Below are 12,487 nucleotides of genomic sequence, written 5' to 3' on the forward strand. Positions count from 1 at the left end.
TCTCTGAACACATAATAATCTGGCCACTCAGTGTATATCCTATATAATAAAAGGCTAATATGCAAATTGTCCCCTCGACCAGGAGTTCGACCAGCAGGCAGGCCAGCCAACTACCCATGTCCCCTCCCCCTGGCCAGGCTGGCCGGACCCCAACCATGGATGAATTCATGCACCGGACCTCTAATATATATATTAGAGTGGCCAGATTATTATGTATTCAGAGATCATAATAATCTGGGCACTCAGTGTATATTATAATATATGAATACATAAGTGATATATAGATATATATTTAATATAAATAATATACCTATACTGCCATTATAATATATGTTAATATGAAAATATCTATTTTAATATTAGAATATATAATTTAACATGTGAAGCAAGAGAAATGGTATGGGGAAGGCAGGCAAAGGAATGCTCTAAGCATTACTTATTTTGATTTAGACAAATTCTAAAATGAAGTAGAAAACAGAGGACAATATATGAATATTACAAGCAAAGTGAGAAGTCATTAACCTTGATAATCATTGCCAATGAAAGGATGTTTCAGATGAAAGCATTTGAGATGCAGGCCCTGAAATAGCCAAATAACTACCTAAATTTTAAATTCCACTTTGCTTATGTAATCCTACTGCGTAAGTCACTCTTCTGTGGAGCATTCCTTTCCATTTCATATATCCTTAGTATTCCAAAAGTTCTGTTACAGCATTTGCTCCTTTATAACTTACTGTTACTATTATTATTACAATAAAATTGATTGGTATTTTACATAAAAGTAATTTATCACTCTACACCTGCCTCCCCTCTGGACTATTCTATTTTAGAAGAGCAAGAGGTTCATCTCATTCCTCTGTAACCCTTGCTTCCTTGTACCAATAAGGTCCGACCTTACAAACATTTAAAAGAAAATGTATTCCAATGACTACTGTGTCATTATGGTACACCGTATCTCATCAACTCAAACTGTCCATTTATTTAACATTTTATCTTCTCTGATGTGGGAAATGTGTCTTCTAATCGCTGCAGGCTTGGATGGAAGCCGAGTTCTTGTAGAAAGTCTTTACAACTGGTCCTGTTGTTCATCTGGGGCGCCCTCCTAACCTGAGAACACTTTAGATTGAATTATCTGCCTAAGTATTTTTTTAAACTCACACTGACATTGGAAATTCAGACCTAAATATTTATTAGAACCAACTTGCAGTTCAAAATCTTAGGCAATATCGTTTTTCTTCCTTTTACTAGTAGCAAATTTGAGAGGTGTGAGTTTGTTTGCTGTTCCTTTCCATGTGATGGGTTTATTTTTCATTTATTCCTGCGCAGAAGAGACAGCCTTTGGGTCTCCCAAATGGAAGCAGGTTTCCTATATGATTCTTCATCTTAGACCTTTTTGCTTTCTTAAGGACACATGAACAATGATCTGTCTTCCATTGGATGACCTCCAGGGTTCCATGAAATACAATACTAATTAACAGAATAAAAAAACTATAATATAATGCTGGCTTCATAACAGTTATGTAAATATTTTACATTTTTAATAAAAGAAACATTGGGCTTCTTTTGGCTAATAAGACATCCACATTCCTATAATTACTAGCAAATGTTTCAGAGAATTTTGAATTTTGCTGTGTAGATGAAATCCTGACCCACCAGCTTTCCCTTCACAAAACACTTTTCGGTATGTTCCTGCATATCGGCACTTTAAGACATAGTTCACATTTGCCCACCAAAAGCCACAGCAGCCTACACTGTGGTTGTGTTGCTGGGAAACATCTGATGCTCCTAAAAATCATCAATGAAATAGTCCCTTGTTAGATCATAATTCACCCCTATAGGCAGAACCAGACCATCAGTTGTATCACTTGGCTCCTCAATAGAGCAATTCCCAAACCGCCCCTTGTACCCACAACAGACTTCCTATAACATATGGTTGAACCCTCTCTCTGAAAATAATTCTTAGCTAAGCATAAGATGTGACATATTATATAGTAATTATCGAGTGCTCACTATGTTCCAGGCAATGAGCTAACCACTTTACATACATAGTCACTACTCAGAATGAACCTACTGATTAAGAAATTGAGGCTTGTAGTTTAAGGAACTTGCACAGATCACAAAGATAGAAAGAGCCAGAACAAGAATTTAAGCCCAGACAGAGTAACTGCAAGGCCCACCCTCTAAACCACTGCACAATACTGCTTTGAGAAAAAAAAAAATTGCCATGGGAAGAAACAATGCGAACAGCAATGCAAACACACTAAATATGTCGATTGCATTAATGCTCAGCAACCCGTCCAAGCTGAGCTAGATCTTTGCACATTTATCCACGTGCTAAGAAAGATGCTTCAAAACGCAGCAAGAGGTAGTTTTAAACAGCAAAAGTATGGGTCATCTTTTTCACTTCCATTATAATAACCATTAATTGTTAACTTTTTCCCTGTCTATCCCACTTTGAGAGTGGGGCTCATTTGCCCGGGTCTGTTAGGACACTTCATGGTGTGTATTCCATATTTTCTCTTAAGTCTCACTCTGCAGGCCAGAGCTGAAGGCAAGCCTTATTATAGATCAAAGCCAGTGAAGTGGGTAATGAGGTTTGGTATATAAAACACTTGGTATAAATGCAGAGGAAATTCTGGCTTTTCTTTAACATTAACTGCTTGGAAATGCATCATTTGAAATAGAATTCTTAGTAGGCCACTAGCTCCTGAAGAATAATTTCCCTCCCCCGAACAGACCACTGGCAGCTAGACGCCTTTCACAAACGCGGAGCCCCGTGTAGCGAGTTATTTTTAATACATACTCTACGGGTGACAGCTAACACGCACCACTGGACGGGAAGAGCATCGCCCACCACGGCGGACACAGAATTGAAGGGCCGTGCACACCACCGTCACTTAAGGAATACGGTCTGAATTCTCAGGCTGATACCTAACCTTGAAAAAGAAACAATTAAAATATCTAAGCCGACAGTTTTCATCTCCTCGGGTAGAAAGTGCTCTTACATGTTCAGACTTGTAGATCCCTGAGCCACAGGGGGGCAAAGGAAAGGTGGCTCTACATATACCATTAAAAGGATAATTAGCTTTTCCAGTAACTTTTAAATTCATGTCTGGTTCTCTGCTGTCAACTGTCTATCAAGACTGGTCTATGTTAAGTAAGTGCTTCCTAGGTCTATAAAGTCACTTCTTTTTTTTTTTTTTTAATATATTTTATTGATTTTTTACAGAGAGGAAGGGAGAGGGATAGAGAGTTAGAAACATCGATGATGAGAGAGAAACATCAATCAGCTGCCTCCTGCACACCCCCTACTGGGTATGTGCCCGCAACCAAGGTACATGCCCTTGACTGGAATCGAACCTGGGACCCTAGAGTCCGCAGGCCGACACTCTATCCACTGAGCCAAACCGGTTAGGGCTAAAGTCACTTCTTTATTTCTCTTCTCTCCAGACACAAGGTACCATTTTCATTATGTTTATCACCATCGTCCAACAGTATGAGTGGTGGACGGAGGAAGTCATAAAAAAGGGTCATTATATGCTACAATTTCCTCCCTCCCTCCCTCCCTCCTTTCCTTCCTTCTTTCTTTCCTTCCTTCCTTCCTTCCTTCCTTCCTTCCTTCCTTCCTGCCTTCCTGCCTTCCTGCCTTCCTGCCTTCCTGCCTTCCTCCCTTTCTTTCATCTGTCCTTCACTTTTTTCCCCTTTTAACACATTTTAACAGCCTAACATGTGTCAGGTACTATGCTGTATATGGTGGGGTTAAAATCACACTATTTGTATTATTAATCTCAAGTAATTCATAATCAGCCTCATAAGCCCCACCTCGTGAATGACTGGAAGCTCTCTGAAATCAGAGGCCACGCCTGGTACCTTCTAGACTTCTTTCTGTCCACGGCATGATTCTTGCATTTGTGTAGTATGTGGCAGGAAGAGCTTGATGGGGTGTGAGATAATCTAACGTCCAGCTCCCCCATTCACTAGGTAACTGCAGATACATCCCCTAATCTCTAGCACTTCCATTTCCTCCTGTACAAAAGGGAGATCATAATACCAGTGGAACCACCCACGGAGAAAGAAAGGACCACTGTGACAAAAACCTAATGTCAGTAAAGCCACGTTACAAACCTAAGTCTTGCTCAGGAAGGCGCTCCTAAGTGTAATTCAGGGTCAAGTGGCTGAGTAGCAGGGCAGCTGAATGGGCACAGGGAGCTGGGTCACTTGACAAGAGCCTTGCCCCTCAGCAAGGTCTGAAGGTCACCTTCCGCCTGCACAGCCACACTAAGTTATAGCCACAGTGTGACAAGTGCACTGCCCTAGTGGCACTGTGATATCAGAAGGAGGGTCATCGAGCCATGACGGTGTCATGTCTTCCACCCACAAATTTAATGCCTTTCCCATCTTAAGTATTTATCGTGTCTTGTAACCATAACCTTTGCACTTTGAGGTGTGAGAGCAAAACTAGCCTGAATTTCTTTTTCCTTCTTCACAATTTCATTGATAGAAGATTCATTCTTACCCACCTCAGCATATGATTTTTTTTCTTTCATTATTAAGTCAAGAACTTTCCCCTTTTCACTTAAAGGAAGCACTTTATGGCTCCTTGTTAGCATATCCAAGAATGGCCGGCATCACTATTCTTGCACTCTGGGCCATTATTAAGTAAAATAAGGGTGACAAGGACTGTGACACTACGACAGTGGATTTGATAACCAAGACAGCTATTAAGTGACTAATGGGTGGGAGCAGCTACAGCTCGGAGATGCTGGATCAAGGGATGACTCACATACCTGGCTGGACAGAGCAGAGATTTCATCACGCTACTCAGAATGACGCACAATTTAAAATGGATGAATTTTTCTCATCTGGTATTTTCCATTTAATATTTCTGGATCATGGTTGACCGTGGGTAACTAAAATCAAGGAATGAGAAACTGCAGATAAGGGAACTACAGTGTTTCCTGCTGCTGGCTGTCTTCCATTAAGAGGGGAGGAAAACAGAAGTGATGAGACACCTGGACCCAGCTGTCCCTGACACTCAGGGGATCCTTGCACTTTTCTCCTACGTTCCTCCTTTTGAGTTGGGTCACTGTCAAACACAACTAAAAGTCTTGACTCATACATACACTGCCCACAAATAGGTCACTTAATATCGATGAGGCTAAAACTTCTTTATCCCCTATAAAATAGGGATGTGATGACGATGACGATGATGATGATGATGATAAAAGTGATGATGATTATAATGAAGGGGATAATAATGACCTTCACAGGGTTACCAGAACATCAAATGAGGTCATAATTGTCAATCCTGGCTTGTCAATCCTGATGTTAGTAGTTGTCATTTATGCTACTCAGCATGGTGTGCAATTTAAAACTCATGCATTGTTATTTCTGGAATTTTCCATTTAATACTTTCAAACCATGGCTGACTGTCAGTTACTGAAACCATAGAAAGTGAAACTGTAGCTAAGGGAGGACTACTGTAATTTGTTATAACAGCAATAGAAAACTAAAATTCCAGACAAGAAAGTAGAAGACCTAATTGAGACAAATCATTGCCCCTCTAGGCGCTTCACTCTCCTAATCCTCACTGAGGATAAGCATCCTAATCTGCTTATATTATACGGCTGTGTATGAGGCTCAAAAGCTAAACAGGCTGTGTTTGACTTTCAGCCTCTGCATTGTGTTTCTTTGGCAAGTGACTTAACCAATCAGTGCCTCAGTTTTCTCATCTGTAAAAGAGACATACTAATAGTATTGGGTCACTGTAAGAATCAATGATTTAGTCCATGTAAACTGCTTAGAACGGCATTTGGCACAATGTAAGTATTAGGTATTAGCTATTATTAAGTATGTAAAAAAAGAGTTTGCAAAAAGTTAGACATTATGAACTGGTGAAGTAGTATTAGCATTCTTATAGAACACTGATTCTCAAGAGGGTGGAGGGCCAATACCCCCCTCCCTACTAGCAGTTCAGAAATTTGCAGAGGCACTTTAGAGGGTAAGGGGATGAGAGATTGGTATACTACTACCATTTAGTGATAGGAGCCAGGAATTCTAGACATCTTGCAACATCAGAGGCCATCACTTAAGAGTGCAAGCTTTTACCAGATCCCAAATGACAGCACAGACTCCTACCCATCTTCATCTGTAGCAGTGCATTGATGGTGACTTTACAAACAAGTCCTAGCATCTGTCTCCTTCACTATGACCTCTGGAGTAGTTGTGTCATGCATTTATCTACTGAAGCATTTTGAACAATAGCTTCTCGATCATGTTCACGTTAATAGTATAATAGTAATAGGGCATTACATTGATTTTTAAATTTAAATTAGAGTTAGCTTATGTGATTTGTGAAATTCTAAAATGGAAAAAAAATACATATTCTGGGTGTGAACTGATAGGATTTGAGATGAAATAAGGTTTACATGTGTCTTACCCCAGCCACCTCACTTTCTAATGAAGAAAATCAAGGCCTAAAGACATACAGCATCTTTTAAAAAGAGTAACTGTTAGTTAAAAGACAAATAATCCAAGTTTCAAGACTCTAATTCTGGAGTTCTTGTGTGTTCTTTTTTTTAAAAAATATATATATTTTATTGATTTTTTTACAGAGAGGAAGGGAGAGAGACAGAGAGTTAGAAACATCGATCAGCTGCCTCCTACACACCTCCTACTGGGGATGTGCCTGCAACTAAGGTACATGCCCTTGACTGGAATCGAACCTGGGACCTTTCAGTTCGCAGGCCGACGCTCTATCCACTAAGCCAAACCAGTTAGGGCTTGGGTGTTCTTTAAGAATCTGTACATCATTACAAAAACAAAAAAAGGATCTGTACATCCCATATAAAGTAAGATTCTTTAAAGATCAAATTCTCATCCCAATCCTGAGGTTTTACGCCGGCGAAATCACTGCCCTTTCCTTGCACCCCACATCCCTGCCCCCCCACCCCCACTTCCACCCTGGAGAAAGTGATTGTGAAAGTCACCTTAGATCAGCTCAACAGCCAAGCATTCCTGGGAGCAGTCTGGGGGGGAAAGCTTTGATGTACAGGGTTAATGTCAACAATTGTCTCTGACTTTCTCCTTTGACTTTCTACTTTTTCTGGGTTAGTTCCAAAGGAGACCTTTTGGACCCAGAGATGATTATGTCCACCCCCAACCAACCTCCACATCCCAATATGAATCTTCCAGAATATTCTGTACGCCTCATCTTGACACAGTTATGGAGAAACTAATTTTGTTGTAACTTCAGTTACAAACAGGTTGACATGTTTCAAATTACTATTTTATTAATATTCTAAGGGGGAAACCAATACCTCCTACCTTCCCTACGCAGAGCTGCTGAGGCTGTTTATGTAGGTGTGTCCTGCCCAACCCAGAGGGTGCCATTCACATGGTGGCCCATGTGTATGGTACCCCCTGGAGTTACAGGGTTCAATATCTGCATGGCTACATGCAGTGTGCCTGCTCCCACTCCCTAACACGGGAAATGAGTTCATAGTGTGAAGATGTTTGATACTAACGTTGTTGAATATTCAGTTAAACACTGACTTAACTGGCACAGTTTATTCACTATTTTAAGTTTGAATTATAGTCTAGTCTCCTTGCTGGCCCTGTGTTCAATGATGGAGGCCCTGTCTCATTGTCAAGTTGGGTCACACAGAAGCAGCTCCATTTTCATAGCCAGAGAGACTTGGTGCATTAGGGTTTTTAGGCTCAATTCTCCTTCCTGTCCCTCCTTTCTGAGTAGCCCACACAATTTCTATTTCCTGTTCAGGGCTGTTCCAAGCACTTGAGCATATTTGAGGAGTGGGGAAGATACCCTGACTGAATCGCTGATGAGGCTCCCACTGACCCAAGTTCACAGTTCCACCCAGAAGCTCAGAGCATCAGTTTCACCTAGAGGTTACAAGTATGAGCTTTTATGTCAGACCTGGAACCCTCTCAGCTATGTTACTTCAAGCAAGTAACCTACTGGCTGTCAGCGTTAGCTTCCTCATCAATAAATGAACAAGAGTACGAGCCTCATGGAGTTACTAGAAGGTAACATGAAGGAATGCAAGTGAAGCCTGACACATAGTAATTGCTTAAGAAATATTAGTACTGGAACGATTCTTTCCCCAGAAGAGTGGTCTTCTGTATATGACAAATGGGTAGAATTTCATATTCTACAAATAAAGTAGAATGAAAATAAGGAATATAAAATCTAGTAAACAAAAAAGGAAGGATTCTCCCTTAGAAGAGGCTATTGCATCTTCATTTTATTTGAATTGTAAAGGTAACTAATCACAGCAGGCATTTGATACATGCTGTTGCTGTTTTTCCTTTTATTCTCAGAGTGCTCTTTCTTCCATAGAGCAGCCCTGTAAAGTAAGCATGCCCAGCTGGGTATCTTTATTCCCAATCTTCAGACGACACTGAGGCTCAGGGAGGTTAAGATGATTCTGTGGCAGAGCGTCAGACTAGAAGGCAGGCATTAAAACTTGTTCAGCATTCCATTTCACAGGGTGTCCAACTAGTAGAGGCTGTGACTCTCCATTAGGGGGCGCATGTCATGTAATGAGGTGCGTGCTGGCAGCCATTGAGGGACTACACTAATTTCCATCAGCTCCCCCAACAAACAAAGCAAAACAAAAAAGAAATCTAAATTATAAAGTGTATTTGCCATATGAATATATCTTTAAAATATCTCCTGTAGCCCTCTTGTCCCTCGAGGTTACAGCTGCAAAGCTTTTCCTAGATAGAAATTCTGGAATCAAGATGGCATTGCAGGAAGTAAGCGAGCCCTCCCAGTGGTTCTGAGAAGCCCCTTAGCTGGGAATTTCTGTATGAAGCCGAGCTACAAAGAGAGGACGTGGGCTAGCTGACTTGATGGTATATGATCACTCCCACCACATCTAGGACCCACACTTTGCCTCAGAATAAGAGACACTCTTTTCAATGGGGCCTCTACTTGTTCTCTTAATAGGAGTCAATTTCTGAAAACTTAGATTGGAAATAAGACCATTACCCTGAGCCCAGGTGGTTCTTGGCAAGAAGGCCCAGAGGTCTTCCCCAAAGGTCCTGCCTGCAACACATGACAATGTGTTGCAAAAATGTCATGTTACAAGTTTCTACAAAACTCGCTTTTCAGTTGCTGCATCAGTAGAAGTCACTGCTTGACTTTTTTTCTTTGTTTAAGTTTATTTGCAACTGCAGGGAGTCACCTTTTCTTCCTCTTTTGGGGTGAGAGACTTTTTTTTTTTTTTTTTTTTTTACCTCTTAGCTAAGTCATGATTCATTAAATGGAAAGCAAGAAGAAGAAAAGAAGGGACACCAGGAAGGGCAGTGAAATAGGAATGATCTGACTTCGTCCCCCTGATGTTTTACAGTAAATATTGCAAGCTGAGCAGGTGTCCAGCAGTTTAGAGTCCAAACTACACCTGCCCCAGGTCCCACCTGCCCCTTGTCACACAAACCAACACACACTGGAGAAAACTTTTTTCTGTTTACTTATGTTAATCATCAAGCCAAAGCAAACAGCCTTCCACGTTCTGGATCCAGGGTAGCAATTATATATGAAGACATCTCACGACTCCTCTAGACAAATAAGAGGGGGGAAACCCTCTGTAGTTTAGGCCAGGAGGTGGGCGGGGAGTGGCATCAGCTGTCACACGTATCAAAGCTGGTTTCCCCACTGGGAACTTTCTGTTTCGCACCCCAGCACTCCAGTGGGTGAACAGAATGTTTACTTAAGTCCATACTAAATGTATTTATTTAGGCCATGACTTAGTGAGAGGCCATGACTTAGTGGGAGACCCGGGACAACTCAATCTGCAGTTAGAGAGAAGCTGGGTAAAAAGATAAAATAATTACACAATATGAGTGCTGACAGAGGCATGGGCAAAGCCAGCTAAGTGGCAGAGAGGCAGATATCAGTGAGAAATGCAGCTGTGGCAGGAAAGGAGAGCATTATCCACTTACTACCCTACTGCCCTCCTCTCCCCACCCCCCAACGCCACCACATAACCACAAATGGGTACAATACACACTAGCTATTCTATTCACATTCAATGATGAGGGGCCTGGGGACATCACAGTTCAAGAGAGTGGTTTCTAAGATGCTTCACAGGCAGAGGAAACTGTTTATAAATGCGAAGTTGTTTCCTCCTCCCTCTGGAAAAATCCCCGGAAAATGCAGGCAGAAAACCCACTTCACCAGCCCTCCACCCAGCGCAACCCCGAATCCAGACTGACCTGCCAAACACCTGGCAGCAGAAGTGAACTTTAGCATAAAGCTGCCACCCACTTCCCAGCCCCTCGCGCACCTCCCCAGCCACAACCCCCAGTTCCCACGTTGAAAGCAGGGCAGTGGAGAAGGGTGGTGGGAGTTTCAGCATTCAAACGCTGCCACCCCTCTCTGGCCCCTTTATGATTCAGTCCTTTACGCTGGGTTGTCCAGGCTTCTGAGGAGGAAACTGCCAAAGAGGAAAACTATCAGAGCTGTGATTATCAGTGAGCCAGCTTCCTAGCGTGGATGGTGACTGTCTACCCGTCCTTGCCAGCTCCACTTCCCAGTCCCTACACTCCACGTGGATTATCTGCAGATTACAATGAGGCGATGCGCACTAAGCATGGGATCCTGTGCTTGGCGCTTAGTAGGAGTTCAAGAAACATGGGCATTTCACACACACCTCTGCTGGGTCAAAGCCTGGAACAGTTCCAGGGAGGGAACCAGTTGCCCCCATGTGGGTAAAAGTTGTTAAAACTCCAGGTCACCCACAGCACCCCGGCCTCCTGGGGTGTGACAGCTTGTGGGTGCCAGTGCGGGCGCCCTGGGAAGGTGAGTAGGTGTGCGCGCCTGGCACGGCCCGCTCGCCGCGTTAACCCCTTACCTTCCAGTAGCACCTCCTTGCCCGCGCGCTTCAGCGCCTGCACCGCCTCGTCGTGGGTGGCGTCCCGCAGGTCGGCGCCGTTCACGGACAGAATGGCGTCGCCCACGTACAGGGCTTGGGTCTGGTCCGCCGCCAGCCCCTTGAAGATCTTGCTGATAAGGATGGGCATCTTGTTCTCCTTGCCCCCCTTGATGCTGATGCCCAGCCCGCCCAGCTCCTGCTTCAGCACCTTCACGCCACGCTTCTGGTTCGAGATGGACTCGGGCACCTGCTCGGGCAGGTCGGTGAAGGCGGTGCGCACCCCGGCCGGCGAGTCGGGGGGCAGCGCGCCTCCGGTGCCTGGGTGCCCGGGGCCCCTGCAGAATGAGCCATTGGTGGCAGTCCCGATGCCGTTGTACGCCGCAGCGCCCTCCTCGCAGCTCAGAACCAGGGCGTCCTCGCTCAAGTTCACCAGAACTTTGTGCCAGCGATCCCGCACCAAAACTTCCAGCAGCCCGCTCCGCTGCGCCCGGCCGCCGCCCCCGCCCGCCGGCCCCGCCGCCGCTGCCGCCGCCGCCGCTACCGCCATCTTTCCGGCATTCTTAAAATGCCATGTGATTGCAAAACCGGGGGAAAGTGGGGAAGGGTTGCGCGTAGAGGCCGCGGGGCCCGGGGGGCGCGAGGAGAAGGCGCCGGACGGGGAGGAGGCAGCGCGCGGGACTCCGCTCAGGGCGCTGGCGGACGCGCTGGGCGCGAGTTGGCAGCTGCAGCCCAGCCGGTTCCCCCTCGCCGGATCCTGGGCGGGGTGGAGCAACCTAAAAGAAGGAGAGACTGAACGAGGGGAGGGGAGAGAAAACGCCAGCTGCCAGTTGCAAAACCCCAAAGCCGGGGGAGCCCCGAGGAGAGAAGCACCGCGGATAGCCGGTAGGAGGCAGGCTCCGGGGCAGGGCAAGGGCGGGGTCCGCCCGCTCACCTGTTCCAGGCGCCGCAGCCTCGGCGGTCACAGGAGCCCGTGGCCTCGGATCCTCCCCGCCTCCCTCCTTGGAGCCCAGCGCATTTCACAGCGGGGACAGCTTCCCTAGCGCCTTCTCTCCACCCGCGCAGCTCTCTGCTCTGGACTCTCCCTTCCCCGCTGGCTCCCACCCGCACTTGTGCTGGGTCTGCGTGTCCTGCCGTGGTCCCCTCACTGGATGTGCCTGAACCCCCTTCCCTCTCACACCCTCCCTGGAATTGGCCCTCAGTCCCAACTCTCAAACCAAGGCTTGGCTTCTCCCGCTGAGTTCTTACCTGTCACTCCTTCTCAAGGACTCCCAGGTGGACTCAGACAGAGGCCCACAGTCCTCTGAGAGTGGAGAGGGAAGGCTGTCCCAAGAACCCAGAATGAAACGTCAGCATAACCCAATTCCCCAAAACTTCCTCTCCTTAAATGCAGGACATCCTCTGCCGGGTCTCTGGAGAGGTATCTGCTGGCCGGGTTGTTCAGCAGGTCACTGCCTGCCCCAGGCCCAGAGACCAATATTCTTCCAGCTCTAACACATTATGTGCTCTGCCTCTCGCCTACCCTTCACCCCCACCCCCACCCCCTAATATCACACCACGTGCTTCCTGGACTTTCTTCCCAAGATTTATGC

The 12,487-nt window shown here is 45.2% G+C and overlaps 1 protein-coding gene across 1 annotated transcript in view; it reads right to left on the reverse strand.

Moving 5' to 3' along the window:
* SNTB1 (syntrophin beta 1) overlaps window positions 1-11,445 on the reverse strand; it is a gene marked incomplete at its 5' end in the record, with an annotated part of 198,285 nt that extends 186,840 nt beyond the window's left edge. The window contains one exon of the mRNA XM_080647266.1: window positions 10,878-11,445. Coding sequence (XP_080503392.1) covers window positions 10,878-11,445 — 568 coding nt within the window. The remainder of the gene's footprint in view (window positions 1-10,877) is intronic.
* Between the last annotated feature and the right edge of the window lie 1,042 nt (window positions 11,446-12,487).

This window comes from Plecotus auritus, assembly GCF_963455305.1.
Source record: "Plecotus auritus genome assembly, chromosome: 11".
Classification (NCBI taxonomy): domain Eukaryota; kingdom Metazoa; phylum Chordata; class Mammalia; order Chiroptera; family Vespertilionidae; genus Plecotus; species Plecotus auritus.